The sequence below is a fragment of the Convolutriloba macropyga genome, chromosome 15 (genome assembly GCF_964194025.1).
Source record: "Convolutriloba macropyga chromosome 15, txConMacr16.3, whole genome shotgun sequence".
Lineage (NCBI taxonomy): Eukaryota > Metazoa > Xenacoelomorpha > Acoela > Convolutidae > Convolutriloba > Convolutriloba macropyga.
In genome coordinates this window covers 36607915-36628290 of record NC_134482.1, presented here as the reverse complement: position 1 = coordinate 36628290, position 20376 = coordinate 36607915, and the positions used below count along the sequence as shown (strand labels likewise).

At 36.9% G+C, this 20376-nt stretch overlaps 1 protein-coding gene across 1 annotated transcript; it reads right to left on the bottom strand.

Moving 5' to 3' along the window:
- Positions 1–10001: 10001 nt before the first annotated feature.
- LOC142354463 (uncharacterized) lies at positions 10002–19007 on the bottom strand. Its single transcript, XM_075406765.1, has 3 exons — positions 18894–19007; positions 14686–14860; positions 10002–10209 (listed from the first exon to the last, which is right to left on the bottom strand). Exons 1-3 carry the CDS (start codon positions 18916–18918, stop codon positions 10002–10004), a joined length of 408 nt encoding a protein of 135 aa, XP_075262880.1. The 5' UTR covers positions 18919–19007.
- Positions 19008–20376: the final 1369 nt, after the last annotated feature.

The following is a 20376-nucleotide window of genomic DNA, read 5'->3' as shown; positions in this document are numbered from 1 at the left end:
GGTAGACTTCGAGAACACGTCCAAGGTGCCAAATTCCACGTGCAGTCATATCTTTCAGAATCCAAACAATGTCGTTGACTCTCAGTGGTGTTTGGCCACTATCGCTCCATTTGGACCTCTTTAACAGTGTCGGAAGATACTCCTTGACGAGTCGTTTCCAGAAATAATTGACCATTTGCTGCACATTCTTCCAAGACTTGAAACTGGCGGGTTCTTGGCTGTCGAACTTTCCTGGTGGGAGAGAATTGAACGGTCTGTTGATCAGAAAATGGTTTGGCGTGAGAGGCATTTCTTTTTCCGGAAGGTCAGCGACAATCGTTAGTGGTCTGGAGTTCAATATAGCTTCGGTCTCGACCAAAATTGTCCTGAACACATCAGGCGACAATCTTCTGGAGCCTAGAATGATCAATAGAGTGCGTTTCGCGGTCTGGATCAAGCGCTCCTAAATACCGCCAAAATGAGGTCCATAGGGAGGATTGAACTTCCAGGTTGTGTTCGTTGCTGCCATTGCTTTGTAGATTTTGTTGTTGTCGAGACGTTTCACAGATCTTTTTATTTCCTCAGATGCACCAATAAATACCTTGCCATTGTCACTGAGCATTGTTGTTGGCTGACATCTGCGGCTTACAAAACGTCGATAAGCGTTTAGAAAAGTGTCAGTGTTGAGACCGGGACAAGCTTCTAGATGGACACACCTAGTAACCAGGCCGGTGAAGATGAGGCCGTAGTGTTTTTCAATCTGTCCTTTGGCATATTTTATATAAAAGGGTCCAAAAAAGTCGATTCCGCTGTTCGCGAAAGGATACTGAGTAGAGTCTGTCGGAAAACGGCAGGCAGGAAAGGGAGCCATGACAGGTTGAATGATTTGAGCGGCAAATCGTCTGCAGAGAAAACATCGGTACTTTATACTCAAAAGTGTTTTCCTGAGGCCTATGATGTGGTATCTTTGCTGCACAAAAGCTTTCACTGGCTCTGTTCCTTGGTGAACGCAAATGTTGTGTGCATGCTCTATATAGAGTCTCGCTATCTTGTCTTTTGCGTGCAGTATAATCGGAAATTTCTCGACTTCGAGGTTATCTGGCGCAAATTGCAATCTTCCGCATGTCCGAAGCATTTCATTGTTGTCCAACATTTGGTTGAGCGAACGGATATTGCTCTTTGAATCAATCCTGGAACCACGTTTCAGGGCTTGGATTGTTAAGAAGAAGAAATTTTGCTGCGACATTTTGATCAGCCGATTTCTTTCAAGAATGACGTCTTCTGTTATATACTGCTGATCATTAGGCCTTTGTTTTCTATTCCAAAAGACCAAATTGAAGACTGTTGCTAAAGTCAGGAGCAACTTGTTCCCAGATGAGAACCGTGTCGGGTCGATTATTTGCTCCGACAAATTGCGTGAAATTTCATGCGTTGCTAACACATTCTTTGGAGAGTTTTCAGGAGCACTGAGCTGTGTTGTGGAAAGAAATGCTGGCGCTGTTAGCCACTTGGCTGGCATTTTGTCTGGATTGAGACCACGGGTCCCGTGGTCAGCTGGATTTTCTTTGGTGGTAACGTGTTTCCTTTGGTAAGCATCAATTGATGCAAGGATTTCTTTGAGGCGATTCGCAACAAAAACAGGTTGTTTCTTGGTTGTGGATAACCAGTCAAGTACTACTTGACTATCTGTTCAGAGTGTAGAACGAGTAATGTGAAACGATGACTCTTTCATGATCGTTGAAAGGATGCGCACTCCGATGACTGCGGCTTCCAACTCTAATTTGGGCATGCTGATTTGTTTAATTGGAGCAACTTTGCATTTGCCTATTAAATAACAAGTTTCAACATCAGTGGCTAAGTTAGGAACTGTTTTCAAGTATGCAACGGCTGCAACTGCTACAGCTGAGGCGTCGACAAATACATGGATTTCTTTTTCACTTTCTGGTGAATGGCAACTCTTATTGAGAGTTCTGTTCAATGTCACTTCTGGTGAAGAAAAGTATAAGTCCAAATTCTTTTGAAGTGGTTTTACTACTTGAGGGGCAATTTTTTCATCCCATTTTTCCCAAGTTTCCACAGTTCTTGAAGAATTATTTTGAAACGGATCGTTGATGGCGACATTATCCCTATTGGGTCGAAGATCGAGGAGACAAGACTAAAGATCTTACGTTGAGTGTTCGCTAAGACATCTTTTGGGAAATCAGTGAGAGGTTTCATAAGAAAGCAGTCTTGCTCAAGATTCCATTTAACACCAAGAACTCCAACAATATCTGTCTGGTTGTCTTTGTCTTCTGGAGGGATTTGGTTTAGGACTATAGAGCTGTTTGAAACAAATTTTGTGAGTCGAAACCCACCTGTTTTTAGACAATGTTTTGTTTCAAGAACTGCTTTACAAGCGTCTTTCACTGTTGCATGTGATTGGATGTAGTCATCCATGAAAAAGTGCTTTTTGACGGCTTTGAGGGCCTCTGGGAAATGTTGAATGTTCTCTTTGGCACAATGGTTAAGAACGTATATTGCGCACGCAGGAGAGCAATTTGCTCCAAAGATGAGTCTGGTAAATTGGTATTGTTGTATCTGATTGTCTGCTAACCAGAGAAATTGAAGAGCAGATTGATCAATCTGATGGATGGCGATTTGCATAAACATGCCTTCGATGTCCGCAAGGACTGCAACGGGATGTTCTCGAAATCTCATCAGGACACCTAAAAGGTTATTAAGGAGATCGGGTCCTGTAAGAAGGTTTGAATTAAGCGATTGGCAGCGCAATTTTGAAGCGGCATTTGCAACTCGGCGGACTTTTCCTGGCTTGTTGATTTTTTCCACAGGATTGTGTGGCAGGTACCAAATTCTGTCTGGTTGAGGATCTTGCATTTCCACCGGTTTGACATAGTTTTTCTCAAGGTCTGTCAAGAGAGTCTTATTGTATTTTTCTTGCAACAAAAGTTTACGCTGAAGGCGTTTGTTGAGGCTTTTGACTTGGTTCAGAGCAGAATAGAAGTTGTTTTCCAACTTTATTTCTGATTTCCAGGGCAGTTTGATTTCTTATCTCTCACCATTGTGATTGATAGAGTTCTTCAAAATATCAAGAAACTGTTCTTCTTGTTTTGTGTAAACTTGTTCACGGTCCTTCTGAATGTCATCTGCTTCAATACTCCAGAACTGTTGAACAAGTTCGTCAAGTCCGGGTTCATCTGTTCTGTTTCTTGACACATAGAAAATAAATTTCTTTTTCTGCTGACTTGCGGGCTGCTGAGTGGTTGCTGAGATACGGTTCTCATATTCACCGGCGAGGGTCCAACCAAGTTTATTTTTCACACTAAACGGTTGATTTTGATTGCCAGGTATAACATGTGTAGGGTAGGTGAGTGCCAATGCTTTAGCACCGAGGAGGGCGCCGATTTTGCCATCGGCAATATTTGGGAAATGTATGTGGCGCAAACTGTTGAAGGCATCACAAATTTGATTAAATTCAAAAATTTTTGCCGCTGCGACGTTCAGAGACGGGGTGCTGTACGTTCGAGAGAGTTCAAACGATATTTCAGTTGACTTATATGGAGTTATTGTGACTGGCTCAACAATATTTGAGAGGGACTTACTGTTCTCTTTATTGAGAAATTGTAGTGGTACTGACTGTTGAGATTCACGGAGAAGCTCAAGAAATTCAGCTATGGCGTCCAATACAAAGCTGAATTGGCTACCGGGATCTATGAGGGCGTAGGTATCGAATGCTTTATCCCCCTTGAGGAATGAAACCGGAATAAGCTGCAATTGCTCATACCATTTTTTTGGTGTTTCTGAGCACTGGTTAATGCTGAACGATTGGTTAATTGCATTGCCGTTTAAATTACGTTGTTGCACGTTTTGGTGGCTTTGGTTGTTGAAAGTTTGGCCATAACGGCTCTTGGGGGCTTTGTTTGTTTGACTTTTCTGTTGAGAAGATGTATTTGGATTTTGACTTGAATCGTTACTACTAGAAGAAGCTCTTGGATTGCTACCAGAAACAAATTCAGCAGAAAAGGCTGCTGTAGGGCGTTTGATTTGCTTGGCAGGATCATGAAGAGTTGTGTGGTGGAATCCACTGCAAACCTGACATCGTTTTTGCGATGGGCACGATTGTTTGTGGTGTTTGCTGCTCAAGCAGTTTGTACACAAACTGCTTTGGCTGACAAGGTTGTATCAATCACCTGTTGAGCACAACTGATACTCAGGGCAAGTGGCAATGCTGTGTTCCTGTTTGCACTTCTCGCAAGATCGTTTTGTGTTAAAAGTTTTATTCGGAACGTTTTGTGAAGTTGACGGTTGTTTTTGCTGAGGCGCAAAGTTCCAAAGTTTTCTACTGTTTTCAGCTGAAGCGTTGTGACTGACAATGGGAGGTTGCTTTTGTATGGCTTGGTTTGTAGGTTGTTCGAGTTGACAAACCTTGAGGCTTGAGAACTGATGGTTCTTTGGTTGCTTTCTCGACTCACTTTGTCGTAGATTTGAGCTTGGAGCTCTAACCATTGTTGAAAATCGACGAGAGTCGGGTCTGAGCTGAGCTCGGTAAGACAATGTTCAGTCCATTTCAGAACCAAATGATGTGGTGTTTTCTCTTTGGCTTTCTTAATGAGTGTTGTAGACTGGAGGTATTGGAAGGCTTGCACAAGTCTTTTCAAAAATGAGGAAAAGGCAATGAAGCTTTGCTTGTTTTGGAAGTTCATTTGCCAGTTTTCAAGCTGGTTAATGAACGCATTAACAACTATAGTACGATCACCGAAATGTCGGATTGGTTCGTTCAGTGCTGTCTGTTAATAAGATGGATCGCAGGAGTAAGCATGAATCAAGTCCTTTGCTTTCCCACTTACAGAATTCTGCAAGTAGGTTATACGATGCGTGTCTGTAATGGAAGTGTTGTTGTGAATCCTTGTATTGAAGTTGTTGATCTACTCGTGAGAGTGAATAGGGTTACCATTGAAATTCTGAAGTTTCAGAGGTGGCAATTTGATTGACTGTTTGAAATCATTATCTCCTCTTTCCTGTGTTACATTAGTGTTCGAGTGTACTGAGCTAATATGTCGATTGACAGTGGGTAGTAGACTCTGGTCGATAAGAGGCTGGCTGAACTGATTTTGTCCAACACGATTTAGCTGTTGATTAATGCACATTGGGCCATGGATCGTGGAAGTTACTGGGGCTTGAAGGTTCGATTGAAGTTGAGAGCCAGGAATAAACTGGTTGTTACACAACTGACTGGGCGGTGCCATATTTTGATTAAATGAGAGGCCTGTGCTGACGAGGCCGTGTTGACTGTTCACAGGTTGTGGAAATTGCAGAGGAGCTGCAATTACGTTTGAAAATTAGGAGCTGCTGGATTTAAGACGGTATTTTGATGCGGTTGTTCCATGAGTTGCATGGTAATTGGTGGGACACTTGTGGAGTGTACCCCAGTTATAGGATTAAAACATTGATTGGATTGTAGGCAATCGCTTTCTAAGACTATTTTATCAGTTTTACTTGGAAGATGTGAGGTTTTGTTTGCCACTGTGGGTAAGCAGGGGAGTTTTTGCCGATCACAGTTCAACAGTTAACTATTGGGGTATCCATTTGTTCCTATGTGAACTTGAGAAGGTCCAAAATTCTGTTACAGATTGGGAAAATTATGATATTGAGGATTTCTGTTGGCAAATGAATCCTGATTGTTTCTTTGCTTTGGCAAGTTTAAATTAAAGGTTTCCTCCACTGCCGAGTTTTGGGCAAATAGACCATCTGCATGTAATTGAATAGTTGGATCAGCCAAATTGAAGGGGTTTGAAAGTGAGTGATTGCTTGAAATGTTCAAATTTTGGATTGGAGGCAAAAGGTTCTGCGACGTGTTAAAGTTGTCACTCAAGTTGATTTGAGCTGTTTCAATTTCATTGACCTGCCTATTTACCAGAGTGGAGGCAATTTCGAGATTCCCTAATCTTGTTGGAGATGTGAATTCATGGCTGGTATCTTTGTCAAAGTAGGGAAAAGGATTGGGAGCATTTATTTGGTTTTCAAAGTTATTTTTCGATTTTAGAAGACTTTCATGAACTTCCTTTTTAAGATTTCTTTGGTGGGCTTCAAGCACATGTTGAATTTGAAGTCCTAGTTCATTAGATGTTTGTAAAAACAATGATGATTGTCTGGGCCGTGGTAGTATTGGGGGCGGCTGATTGATGATGTTACTGCTGGTCTGCTTTTCTTCTATATCGCGCTGATGCTGGATTCGTTCCTTGTCGTCGCTGGGCGCAGGTGTTGATTTCTGAGACAAGTTTCTTCTGCTGTAGATCATGCTGACATCATCTCTAATGCGACTGGAAGACTGACTGAGCTGGCCATCATCGTCCAAGAGATCGACTTGCAGTCCCAATTCATTGAGTCGATTTATTAATGTCGTTTGCCTATTCAATATTGATGATGCAGTGCTTTGATGTGGCTGCTGTCTCATCACTTCCTCTGAGATTTTCTTGAGCTCCGCTTCCTGGCCTTTGATATTGTTGATCATCAAAGACAATGATCGGAAACTCCTTTTCTGCTCCACAGTTTTCTCAAGGAGATCGAGCAGTTTCTTCATTGACATTTCTGTCGCTTTGAACATGTTGATGGCAATCTGACATTCAGCGCCGTTCTGCTTCGACATCTTGGTGGCTGTTGCTTTGTTGAAGCTGACTGTTGATGCTGTTGGTGAAGCAGCTCGTTACTGAAGGTGAAGAACCCCTTTGAGTACCGGAGCAACGCAAATTTTTTATTTGAAAAAAGGTTGTCTAAGGTTTGAATGCTAATGATCCTAGTTTTTTCTTGTTCAAAAGACCAGCGACGCAACTTTTCTCAAAAGTGATGTCCTAGGGTGTGTTTTTTGTGCTAAATCTAGCTTTTTGCGCTAAAAAAAACCTAAAAGCTTTTCCGAACCTTCGCGCGTTTTAACCGTTTTTCGTTCAACAGACCTAAATAATTGCTGGTTTTTTGTTGAATTAACACAAGTTTCGCTTAAATAGCTGGCTTTAACTGTTTGGACTAGTGTGTGTGGCTACTGTGGTTTACAGGAAATTTGTGCCTTGCTACAATTATGCAGTTGAACCAATATTAGACCAGAACTCAAATAATTGTTACATTAAACTCCTTTTTCTTGAAAACTTCAATAAACTCGTCTTTTTCTCTCAAATACGAATAAATTACCAACCAGAAAGTTTATAGAGCTACCCAAGAAACTTTGCCTTATTTATTGTTGTTTATTGTTGTTGTGACGGCTAAAGATAAGAAATTTGTAAAAATGCGATGCGTTTAGTCAACAAGAGCTACAGAAGGGCTACTGAATGCTAGAAAATCGCAAAAGACGAGTCATATTGTGGAAATCTTTAGAACTCTTTGGTGTATTGTATTTTTAAGGGTTTTGCAAAAACTTTTTCGTTTTCTTTAAAACTGTGTGACTTTATCTGTTGCTTTTCACTCTTTCTTCGTTATCTTTAATATGCATTGACTGTACTAAACTTTCAATGCTCTCTCCGACAGATTACGTCTGAGATCTCCCTTTCAAAATAACTGAGAGTAGGAAAAAATATCAAATTTTCTGGTGACTACTGCAACCAATTTTCTTCGAAAACTCCTCTTCTGCTGATGGTAACGTCTGAAACCAATAGGGATAAAGGGACTTCGCAGACGGCAACGTCTGAGATCGAGGATTTCGGCAAAAAATCAAGTTTGGAAGTTTTTTTCCAAAAAAAAATTAAAATGGTATTTAATTTCGTCAAATGAAAGTCTTGATATTTGGTGTGGCGCCTAAGGACTTTCTATTTACTTCCCTATACAGGTGAAACTATCAAACCGACTGACAATGAATTGTTTTAGGGGTTTGTTCAGTGGTTTACTTGGCAATTCAAATGAATATGTTGTCAGAAAACTAATTTGTGTTTTTGGAATTTTCTGAATTCAAAAAATTTTTTCTGACATTTCTCAATTATATGATACTGATTGGATAAATCGTTGGAAATGGCTTTCTGTTTGACTGCAAACTATTTCAAGAGAGTGTTTTATTGGTTTATTCCGCAATTGAAACGGATATGGATTGAGAAAACTAAATTGTGTTTTTTGAATTTTCTGAATTCAAAAAATTTTTTCTGACATTTCTTATTGATATGATACCGATGTGATATATCGATCAAAGTGGCTTTTTGTTTGATCGAAATATAATTCAGAAGAGTGGTTCAATAGTTTTTTCCGCAATTCAAACGGATATTTAGTCTTAAAACTAAATTGTGTTTTTTGAATTTTCTGATTTAAGGAACATTTCTATGATTTTTGTGTTTTTTTTCTTTAAAAATGAGAAAATTGCCCTTACTCGCTTTGAAAATAGTGAAACTAGTCAAGGTTTATGAATCGAGGTGTTATAGTAACAAAAAAGGTTTTTTGTGGGACAAATATCAAAATTTTGGAGGCTTTTTGTCGAAAAAAAAAAAGTAGAGATTTTGGATGGCTCTAACCGGGGAACAGGACATCAGAGGTAACGTCTGAGACCTCGGGCGGACTTCTGCTGGTGACGTCTGAAACCAGTAAAAAAACTAGATCCTCTCATCGGGTGACGTTTGTAACCCAAACTTGGCTTCGTCGCTGAAGAAATTGCTTGTCTTTTTTTTGTGTCTTTTCTGTGTCTTTTCTGTCTCTTTTCTTTGTATTGACCGGCTGCCAGCTTTCGGGTTCCGTTTACTGTGCTCGGCACTTGATGGTTGCACTGACCGCTGATGCTCTCTTCAGTGCGTCGCACAAGTTGTGGAACAAAGAAACTATTTGCCGGTAACAGGGGAGACTTTTGTCCTCAAAAATGTTTTGGGGAAAGAAGGTTTTGTTCTTTGAACGAGGGGTAAACCATAAAATGTAAGAGAGTGTTGATAAGGATTCAATTACATTGTTCTAGACAGTTTGTTAAGTTTTTTATATCAGTTTTAAGTTGCGGGAACAACCAACTCGTTTTGGTTGCGATAAGGACAAAAGTCAATGTTTTTTCAAGTTTCACTTCTGACTTGATTGTTGCACGACATATATATATATATATATATATATATATATATATATATATATATATATATATATAAATAGATATATATATATATATATATATATATATATATATATTTATGTTTTTATATATTTATGTATTTATATAAATTTGATCGCCTCCTGAGCAAAAAAGAGCGAAAAAAGCTCGGAAATATTAAAATGCAGTAACTACCCCTTCTCAGAAAAAGCCAGGCTTATAATATTCATGCGCAGAAGTGGAACAGAGATTGGAAAACATTTTGCTTCGAAATAAGACAGCCAGTTGACTCATCAGATAAAAAAATTGCAGTCTGTCAATTAAAAAGTGGGACATGGTCAGAGAAGTCACCCTGTTAAGAAATATTCTGAATTTTGTCTTTATTCAGCGCTGAAGAACACTTGCACTAGCTGGTTGCGTTTATTTTTTGACAAATTAACCGCATTGATTAATTAATCGCAGTTCCACAAAGTGGTCGCAACTCTTATTTTTAATCGGTGTATTGAACATAGTCCTCAACCCAGTAGAAACAAATATACGCACACAAACAAACAAACCCACAAAACAACCTAAAAACGCATAAAAAAGCACACACTAAATACACACACACACAAACATGCGCGCTTGCACACTCACATACACACACATACACATACACACACACACACATACACACACACACACACACACACACGCAGTTTATTTAATTTTAAACCTTCAATAGTTGATACCCGGGTCGAGGTGTCACCGCCATTCAACGGAAAATTATGTAAGATAAGCGCTGAATGAGGTGAAATTACATAAATCAGGCGGTGAATGCGGTGAAAAAAAACCTTTATCGCCTGGTAGCGGTGAAATTACATAAATTCACCGCTTTGAAAAAAATTGTCCAAAAATATGTTCTAAATTTGCGGTGAAAAAAAACAAACTTTTCACCGCTTATCTTACATATTTTTCCGATTTTTGCTCGACCCGGGTAAGATTTTTCATCTTACCTGTTGATTGCGATGTTACAGATTGAGGCCATGGAACACACACAGCCCAGTCCACAGAGTATACTTGTGAATGTACACAGACTACTGTTTGTGATTAGAATGGCCTTGTCGTACAGAATTGTCAAGTAGGTTGTAGCCACATTTGCAGAAGCCACCAGAGCATCGCTCACTGCCAGGTTGGTGGCCAGAGTCATTGGAATTGTACTTCAAAATTGAAAATAACGTCAAGATAATTTTCCTGCTGGATTTGCATTTAATATCCCAGCAAATGTTTTCCTTGAAGAAAGAAAGTATAGACCAAGGATTGGATTCGTAGCTGGAAAATCCCTAGTTGCTGATCAAAAATGGTGCGGGTTATGACTTAAACGGGAAAAGTGACAAAAGCAGCAATAAATTGCTTAACACCCAGTTCTAGGACTATAAATTTTTAGCGTTTTCCGGAACATATTCAGACTATTTTTGGACTTGTGAATCAAATTATGAACAACTTGAATTCGAGGAATACAATTATTTGCTATTCAGACTTCAATTTACACTTTCAAGTCTTGGCAAAGACCTGCACAGAACTGCTGTGTTATAAGCGCCATGATCATAGTTCTGATTCAGTGTGATTATACTCGCAATTAAATATAACTAGTACTGAAATTTACCTGTCTCTAGCATCGGATCAGGGACACTTTTCAAACTATTTGTCTCAAATAAAAAACTTGTGCTATAGGAAAAGACCAAATATATACTAAAAAATCTGTTGGATTCCTTTAATGAAAAGTTAAGGAAAGTTTAATATGATTTGATTAGTTTTGCTGTCATTGTCAATTTTGAACTTTAAAGAATTCGTTTCGTGATTTGGCTTACAAAAATAAGAAATAATCTCTTAATTATTTTTGAATAGTTTTAATTTTCTTAAGTTAGAACAATATCATCAAACCCAGTGGGTTGGAAATTCTTTTTCTATTTTTTTAAATAAATAAATTGATAGCCAAAAAGCGCAGCTGAATATTGAAGTAAATTTATACGATTAATCACTGTAATCGATTCAAATTACAACTTCTCTATGTGGATTACTGCAAGTGCCTTCAACAAGTACAAACTGAATGGTCGACGTTGGTTGCACAAACAGTTTTTATATTTTTACGTAATCAACGATGCAGGTTACAATTTTAGCGCTTATTTATCCTGATGTGATAAAAATTTTTTATAGAAACAAACCTAACTTTTACGCAAAAAAATTAATGTCTCGGATTGCCAGTTATACACAAATCCCGCTTATATAGTGATGCCATATAAGATTCTCGGTAATCACTCAAGGTCATATATAATTTTATGATGGACTGGTAAAATTGAAAAGTTCACGCATGTAGAATTTCTAATTAACGTTAAAATTGGCATAAGCTGATACAGCCAGTAAGTTAGATGAGTTAAGTCGAGTTCATTTGGTTAATTTACGTTAAGTTAGATATATGAGTTTAGTTTTCTGTAATAAAGGGATAATGTTTCCAACGCGCCTGTGAGAGTAGTTGAGTGATAAGTCCTAAACAAACAAATGACTGAGCAAAAGCATAATGAGCTATCAAAATATCTCGGTTATTTAGCAAAATGGTATTTGTAGATCAGGACCAAAGTTCAAATCCACTAGAGAGCTAACCTAATTTTTGAAGTGAACTGGATATTTTTTAAACAGAAATTGAATTTCTATTTGAAGTGAAGAAATTTAGTTTTACCAGAGATAAAATGAACTAGTATTTTTGGAAAAAAAGGGCTGGGAGCCGATCGTTCCCCTCCCCCGTGGATAGTTATGTTGAGCGGTTGTTAACCAATTTCTAATGGCATGCACATTCAAGGGTCCTCTGGTGCGGATATAGTTTCAGGGCGAATGCGACCACCCACACGCAAGTTATTAACAACGGAAGTAGCGTGATTTAAAGGTTTTGACCATTTTGAGGTAAAGAATGTGCACCTGTACAAAAAATATGAGCGGAATTAGGTTCAAAACGAATAAGCACGCTGTGTTATTGATTTTAGTACCAATGAAAAATGGTTTAAGAGGTTTTTGGATTAATTAATGCAGAAAAAATTTCTTTTGTTTTCAAGTAAGGGTTATTATCACATATAATTGAAATAGTAATTTCTTGGAAAGTTGAGGTCAGATTAACATCAGAATTCTTAGATAGAATATGTTAACGCGGGGACTCCGAATATGAAGTTAAATTTGACCTTCTCACCAACTCCCACGGAAGTACAGCACGCAGTTTCTACGGGACGTAAAAATTGAATTGCTCGTGGAGTATTGGTTGTAGCCTCATGATTTTCAAACGGTAAGTGTAACTTTTCGAGGGCTTTCTAATAGTGCCATTTTGAACTTCCGGGATCAAATGGAAGTTGGTGCTTTGGGATGACCCGAGCTCCGAAAGCCAAAAATTCATCTTTTTAAGCGGCCAAATGACTCTGAACTGGTAATAATATGATAAACCAAGAGAGTTAAAGACAAAGTATACTCAACCCGGTAAATTCTTTAGAGTTCGGATTTTTGGGGTGGTTTTAGCCGACACGTCACAAATTTCAAACCACCCGCAACGGATAATGCTAGGACAACAATTTTTGGCATGCAATTAGTTGGCATACTGCTGTTTCTCACTCTTTTTACGCTAATTGATTTTGATCTCTAGAACACGAGATATGACCTTTTAAATTTTGAATCCCTGCGAGAAAACCACGAGATATGTGTGCATGCACTACTCGTGTCCCATTAAGAACTAGGTCATAAAAAATTGGTGGGTAGGGGAAACTTTGGAAGGATTTTTTGTGGCAATTTTTTTTTATCACTTTGACCCTCATCCTTGATAATTGACGCCCATAGGCAAACTTTAGGGCTCTTAGGAAAATTGGTTTTCGGGCATGTATAATAACAGGGAATTTCAAGAAATGATTTGAAAATTTGATTTAACATTTGCTCATGGTTGTAGTGTTGAGTTTAGTTGTTTTTTCAACACCTGATCTTTGACAGGGATTGATTACAGTTAGTTAACTTTGAGAGTGGAAATTTTATTTTTTCGAATCAGCTTTCAATGTTAGCTAACCAGTTAGTAATTGAAATGGCATGTGAGATGTATGCATATTAAGCGGAATGGGTTTGTTTACAGAGGCGTCGAAAAGTCGTTTTCTTAAGATAAGGTGAAAGTTGAACAATGGTTGGTAATGGATTAATGACAGAGCATAATTTTGCCATGATTTGTTTGCACAGTGAATAGAGCCCTCATGCAGAATGTGGCACGTTTCAAATGTAAGTTGCAATACTTTCTTAAGAGATTAAGGTTTGTTTGCTTAAGAAAGGAGCGTGTTGGTTGAGTTTCAATTGAAGTGACACAGTGAGATTTTAGGGTTTTGGGACACAGCAGAAATTTTCGCACAAGTGAGTGAGAGTGCAGTCGGTTTTGGGGACTAAGCTTTAGAAGCTAGTGTAAAAAGCAGAGAGGAGAACAAGAAGTTTTCAGAGCTAGTAAGACTGAACTTTGGAGGTTTGTAATTGCAAGCTCAGTGGGGATAATGTGAGCATTTATTTTGCTTAAATACATTTAGGAAGTGAATCCTGGATATTTTATATTATTTTGTTTGCTATTATAAAATGTCTCTAGATTGTTCTTTCTTTTGAAGTGCATGTAATTTTCTTACCTCTGTTATCTACCTGAGAAGAATTGAAATTACGGGCCTCATTAGGAATTAACTATTCTTTGAACAATCTAATTTCTAATAGCGTACAGAGACGGGAAGTAGTTGAGTAACAAAGTACCCCTTGCTTCACCAATTCAAAACCCTTGGTTTGTTTTACTTGATCTATCTTCTGAGCGACAGGTTCCCCTCACTGTGCAGCCTAACAGAAATTCAGTAGAATACAACGCAAAATTTTTGCTCGATGCTTACACAGTGACGTTCATTTCGCCTGAAGTACGTTAGATATTCATTCAAATTCTATTTTTCTATTCAGAGAGTTATAAAGATTATAGAAAAAATATGATTTGTTAGTAATCAGACAAGAATCATAAACTAATAACGAACTATGGATGGAAATGAAATAAAACAAATGTCATACATGTTCCAACTATTGAATCATTTCCGTTTGTGCCCCCGCTGTACGTTATGCACCCCCAGTTACAGAGGGGGTTCATTACACCGTAAATCATTATTTAAAAATATGGCGAGTGCGTGGGGGGAGGGGCGCAAATGATATGCCTCCACTAATCTTTGTCAAATATTTCTAATAACGCAATACAACTAAATCAGCCGCAAAATAGTTGAGGTTTTCAGGTTTTTGGCAACCTTTCATTAGAAAAACTCATTGATCTAGTATTTATGGAACTATGTTTAAAAAAAATAATTTTTTTCTCATCCGTTACCATCCCCTCTACCTCTCTTCAATAATTCCCCTCAATACCATCATATTCACCCAATAAATCCCTTGAATAATAATTCCCAATAGTTACTCTCAATACCATCATATTCACCCAATAAATACCCCTCAATACCCCCAAATCTTACATCATTTTCAACATCATGACCATTTCCCACGTTCAATCCAAAAATATAAGATATCAGAGAGCAATTGTCTGAAAACTCCCACTAATACCCTTAATCTTGCATCATTTCGGGTGTAATTTGCTCACGCAGGGAAAATGATAAACTAACTGCATCTCCTTGAAGACGATGCATGATATGATGACCATGAGGTTTCCAGGGATACCCACAATGAGCCAGAGGGAAGCCAGTGCCACGTAGATGTAGTCCCACACCGCCCCCAAGTCATTCAACACTTCCTCGTCCGGAACCCCATCAACGGCCGTCTCAATCATCTCAGACGAGGCTAGAGGAGAAATATTTCGAGCGTTAATTTTCCAGAACGTACCGAATTATTTTCTTTTTTTTTTCCCAATATGAGCATTGTGGACAAACTAATGTACATTTTCATCGATGTGGCCTTATAAATGGTGAAAGTGCGGTGTTTACAACCCTGGTCCAGACCGACACGACCACTGATCAGACCATCTTCGAGCGCACACTTCAGCATGGTGCGCTTGAAGTACGTGATCTTCAAAAGCCGTGTGATCTTCGGTGTGAAAATATCCTAGAATTTGTCTGATCCTAGTTCACTTCTGTCTGGGATTTTCTGATCAGAGGTGTATTAGAGTGCACACTCCTTTCATAGATATTAACAAGATATTCGGCATATTTAATTGGAATTCAGAAGACATGATACTCATTACGCATCTTATCATTTTCTAGCTGATGGAAAGCTCACAGTACTTGGATGCAACTTTGTGGAGAAAAAAGATTTTCCTCTTTTCAATAATAGCGTTGGCATCACGACAGTATGAACTGCTAGTTAATAAAGCAGCTTATCATGGAAAGAATAGAAACAAATTTTTTCTGAGCTTTTTTGTTTGCTAGCTTCAACAACGTTACAATTACTCAAATTGATATCAGTGATGGAATTGACTGCCAATTGACCCACTAGAATGATAACCTGTATTTTTTAAGGTAAATACCTTAAAAATCTTAAAGATCTCTTTGAGGAGGCCTTAGTGGTGATCAGATGTGAATTAGATGTGTCTTGTCAGAAAATTTTTTGTACTGAGTCATTAAGAGACTATAAAACATAATTTTTAATACTTTAAAGAAAAGATCCTTCCCCTTCTTAGTTGAGAACATTTAGTTTGGTCAAGTCAAATATCTTTTGGCGTTAAAACAGAAGATGCTGTTTGCAATCTACTACTTTTCTTAACTGAGCAGGCGATGGGGATTTTCTTTCACGTTTTTGAAATTTTATACTTAGTGTCTGAATGCCTCAGTATAAAGAATATTCTGACAAGACACATTTAATTCACATCTGATCCGAACTAAGACCTTAATTAAGAATTTCAAATTCGAGCGCAAAATTTTTCAAGTTATCATTCGAGTAGTTGGATAAGCGTTCTATTCTATCATCGACATCAACCTGAGTAACTGTGACGCTGTCAAAGACTATTGCTAACAAAAACACAAAAGATTGATACAGGAAAGAGAAGTTCTGTTTCATTTCTTTCAAGACTAAATTACTGTAAAAATTTGCGATTCTAACTGTCGTGATGCCAAGCCCATTATTGAAACGAGATAAACATTTTTCTCTCGACTATAGTTCATCCAAGTAGGCAAGATTTTAATCAAATATGGAATGATGAGATGCTTAATAATTATTTTGTCTCGTGACTTCTATAAAACTCGAGGGTTTCCGTCCGATTACATTAAATAATTACGAGATATTAAGAAATAATTAATTAACGTGCTTTTGATATAGCATAGAAAAATTTCACTGTAATTCTCCAATATCATTTTGAAAATACATACTTGTTCATGTCAGCGCTACCAAACCAATCCATTGATTAAGTTATTCTATATGTCTTGAGCAATACAGGAAAAGTAGCAATCCAAAATGTTATTTTGTTAATTACTAAAATTTTTAGTTGAACTTTAACCTGAAAAACTACTGTTAATCATGACGCATTTAGCCTCTATAATTATTCAAACATTTCTCGAAAGAGAATATATTTTGCGCCAAACTTATAAAAATTCTTCGCTACTGTTTAAGTTGTTTCAGAACATTTTGATTTTATTTCAAACAAAAAAATCGTTAGCTTAGCGTTCCTAATGAGTCACTTTTTTTCTTAAAAAATAATTCTACCTATTTAAAGCAGCTTTTTAATGTCATTGATGCCAATTTATAACAATGGTGTCAATTCAATATCTCCAGACCCAATTCATTCTGGATTTCACATATCCAAAAAATGTGAAATCCTAACTTTTTGCTGTTTTTTTAAAAAAAGTTTTTGTTCCTTTTTTTCTGAAGCACTTCTCATCAACTTTGCTGCGTATATATAAAACAATATTGGTTAATAAAGCTAAAAATTTTATAGGATGAACTTTTCTTTAGCAAATTGTCAATTAGATTCTGTTCTTTGAAAAAACCTGATTTTGTTGCCAAAATTATTTTTGAAGTGTTTGAGATGAATACAAATAATTGCAAACAAAGACTTTTTAACTGTTTTTTCTTCGAACATAAGGTTGTGTTATTGAAGCTAGTGCATTCTCTTCTTATTTTGCAGGTAAATGCAATTTTCTGGTTCGTGAATGAACTTTTAATGCAACCGTAGACAAATTTGGGATAATTTTTTTTAATTATTCATATATATCTCGAGCTCCTCAAATAACGCTTCATTTTTTTCGTTAGTTTTGATAGTTTCTTTGCTTGAAATTTTTGGCATCTTGTTTTCATCATAGTTATTTTAGTCAAATTTATAGTGCATTTCGTGCTTCTTTGAAAAAATGACAGAGTTCGTCCTCTTATAGTAGTTTTAATGGAAATTTTTGTTTTCATGTTGATCTGCAGTTCCGTGTGCTTTATCGGTTCTTAGTTTCATCAACATATATCAATATGATAAATATACTTACCAAAAAAACTGGATAATTTCTTAGAGAGTGTCTTGCTTTCGTCTGGGATCGGGTTATCAAAAATATCGCAAAGCTATATTACTTCTTTGATGATGAGTTAAAGAAAACATCCATTCTGATTGGGAAAATTTGCCATGGAACGACAACAAAATTTTTAAATTATTTTTTGCGAGGCCTAATGGCAACCGCTTCGCTTTGATTTTCAATCATGCAATGACTTCTAGCTAATTTGGGGGCAATTTTTTCACATCTGTACTTAAAAATGACGTGAAAAGAAGAAAACCTACTGGTATTTGTGACTGTCGTTAAAAAATGGTTCTTGCAAGTGCTGGTGTAGATATCTAATATTTTAGAAGTCTAAGATATTGGAACCCAAAGTTTCAGTGTCCTGGAACTCCTAATTTTATTACTCTTTCATGAAACGTCGCAACCCCGACCAATTTAATATATGGAGTCTAGATGAGCTTTCTTTACGATTGAAAAGTAAAATAATTTCTTAATAAAAACCGCGAAGGTACCAAGAAAGTTTTTTTCAACCGATAAATAAAATCATATAATCAGCAAGAATCAAGTTTTTTTCAACAAATAAACGAACTTAGAACATACTTTAAACCTCTTTTCCACAATTTGCAGTCACCAGGAGCCAGTTTGCTAGACAAATTTACTAGACAATGAGCCTTTTTTCGGGGGAACAATTTTCTCCTTTTCTCTTCTGAAGCACTTCTCATCAAATTTGCTGCGTATACAGAAACAAATATCGGCTAATAAAGCTAAAAATTCTAATAGGACGCAGTTTTCTTAAGCAAATTATCAATTAGATTCTGTTCTCTGAAAAAACCTGATTTTGTTGCAAAATTTTTTAGTGAAGTGTTTGAGATGAAGACGAATAATTGCAAATAAAGACTTTTTAACTGTTTTTTTTCTTCGAACATAAGGTTGCGTTGTTGAAAATAGTGCATTCTCTTCTTATTTTGCAGGTAAATGCAACTTTTTGGTTTCGTGAATGAACTTTTACTGTAACCGTAGACAAATTTGGGATCAACTTTTTGTTTATTCATATTTAGCTCAAGCTTCTGAAATAACGCTTCATTTTTTTTTCGTTAATTACGATAGTTTCTTTGCTAGAACTTTTTGGCATCTTGTTTTCATCATAGTTTTTTTTGTCAAAATTATAGTGTATTTTGTGCTTCTTAGAAAAAATGACAGATTGGTCCTCGTAAAGTAGTTTTGATGGCAATTTTTGTTTTTATGTTGATCTGCAGTTGCGCGTGTTTTATCGATTCTTAATTTCATCAACATATATCAATAGGATAAATATACTTACCAAAAAACTGGATAATTTCTTAGGGAGTGTCTTGTTTTCGTCTGGGACCCTGTTATCGAAAATATCGCAAAGCTATTTTGCTTCTTACCTGATGAGTTAAAGAAAACATCCATTCTGATTGGAAAAAAAATTGCTGTGGAACGACAAAAAGATTTTTAAAACTTTTTTTAGTATTTGCGAGGCCTAATGGCAACCGCTTCGCTTTGATTTTCAAACATGGAATGATTTCTAGCTAAAAGTTATCCCGTATGAACCGGGCAATCAGTTAAATTACTGCTTTGCTTTTTTAAAGGGAATTAGAAATGTCTGAAACAGCAATCAATATTATTTCTAATTCAGTTTTGCTCATTTTTAGGATCAAAAATTGACGCAACACCTTTCCATTTAATGAACACGAACCTTTTTTAATCTTTTGTTCATAAAAATCACATGCATGATCAACTTTTTTGATGGTATTTGATTCGTTCACACATCCCTTAACTTCATAAAATGATAAAAATGCTACTTTGCTCAATGAAGTGACGAAAATGTCATTTTAATCACTTTAACTTGATTTGATTGGCTGATCACGCATAAATAACCAAGCCTTTGTTTTTGAAAATTGTCTTGCTATTTTAGCTGATATAATCAACATTTTGACCACGGGACTTCTAACTGGGCTGAACAGAGGCAGTTTTGTCCGAGAGAGCATTTGGAGGTTGAACAGGGCGTGATTTGAAACAGTTTCAAAGTAAAAAGAGGCTACATTAATTGTTCTCTGGTGTCGCGGAGTGGAGTTTCTAAGGAGGAGAGAATTTATGAGCAAAAATATGGAGTGAAAATCAAATCGCAAGCCGAAATATTGGGGGTAAACAGCCTGCAAAAATTGGGGGGGGGGGGCAATTCTTTTTGTTTTCACATCTGTACTTAAAAATGACGTCGAAAGAGGAAAACCTTTTGGTATTTGTGACAGTGGTTGAAAAATTGTTCTTGCAAGTACTGGTGTAAAAATCTAATATCTTAGAAGTCTAAGGTATTCGAACTCTAAAAGTTTCAGTGTCGTGGATCTCCTTATTTTGTTACTCTTTCATGAAACCTCGCAAAACCCGCCAATTTTTATAAGGAGCAGTTTAGATGAGCTTTCTTAACGAAGGAAAAATAAATGTTTTAATAAAAACAACAAAGGTACGAAGAAAGTTTTTTTCAACCGATATTTATACATAGCAAGAATCAAGTTTTTTTTCAACCAATAAACAAACTTAGAACATGCTTTAAACACATCTCCACAATTTAGAGTCACCAGGAGCCAGTTTGCTAGACAAATTTACTAGACAATGAGCCTTTTTTCGAGGGAACAATCGAATAACAACCAAATTTTGAAAATAGGATCCTAACTCTGTATTATTGCTAATTTGCGAAAAAGAGTTGAAAGAAAATTGGAGAGAAGACCCCTTTGCGTCAGAAAGAAATCTAAGTTTAGTTTGACAAATACTTTATTTTTGATAAATTTTCTCTTTCTTTTTGCTTTTAAATTTGAATGGAATTAAGAAAATTATATGAACGTTCAACCTGTTGTTTGTCTTCAGTCTTAA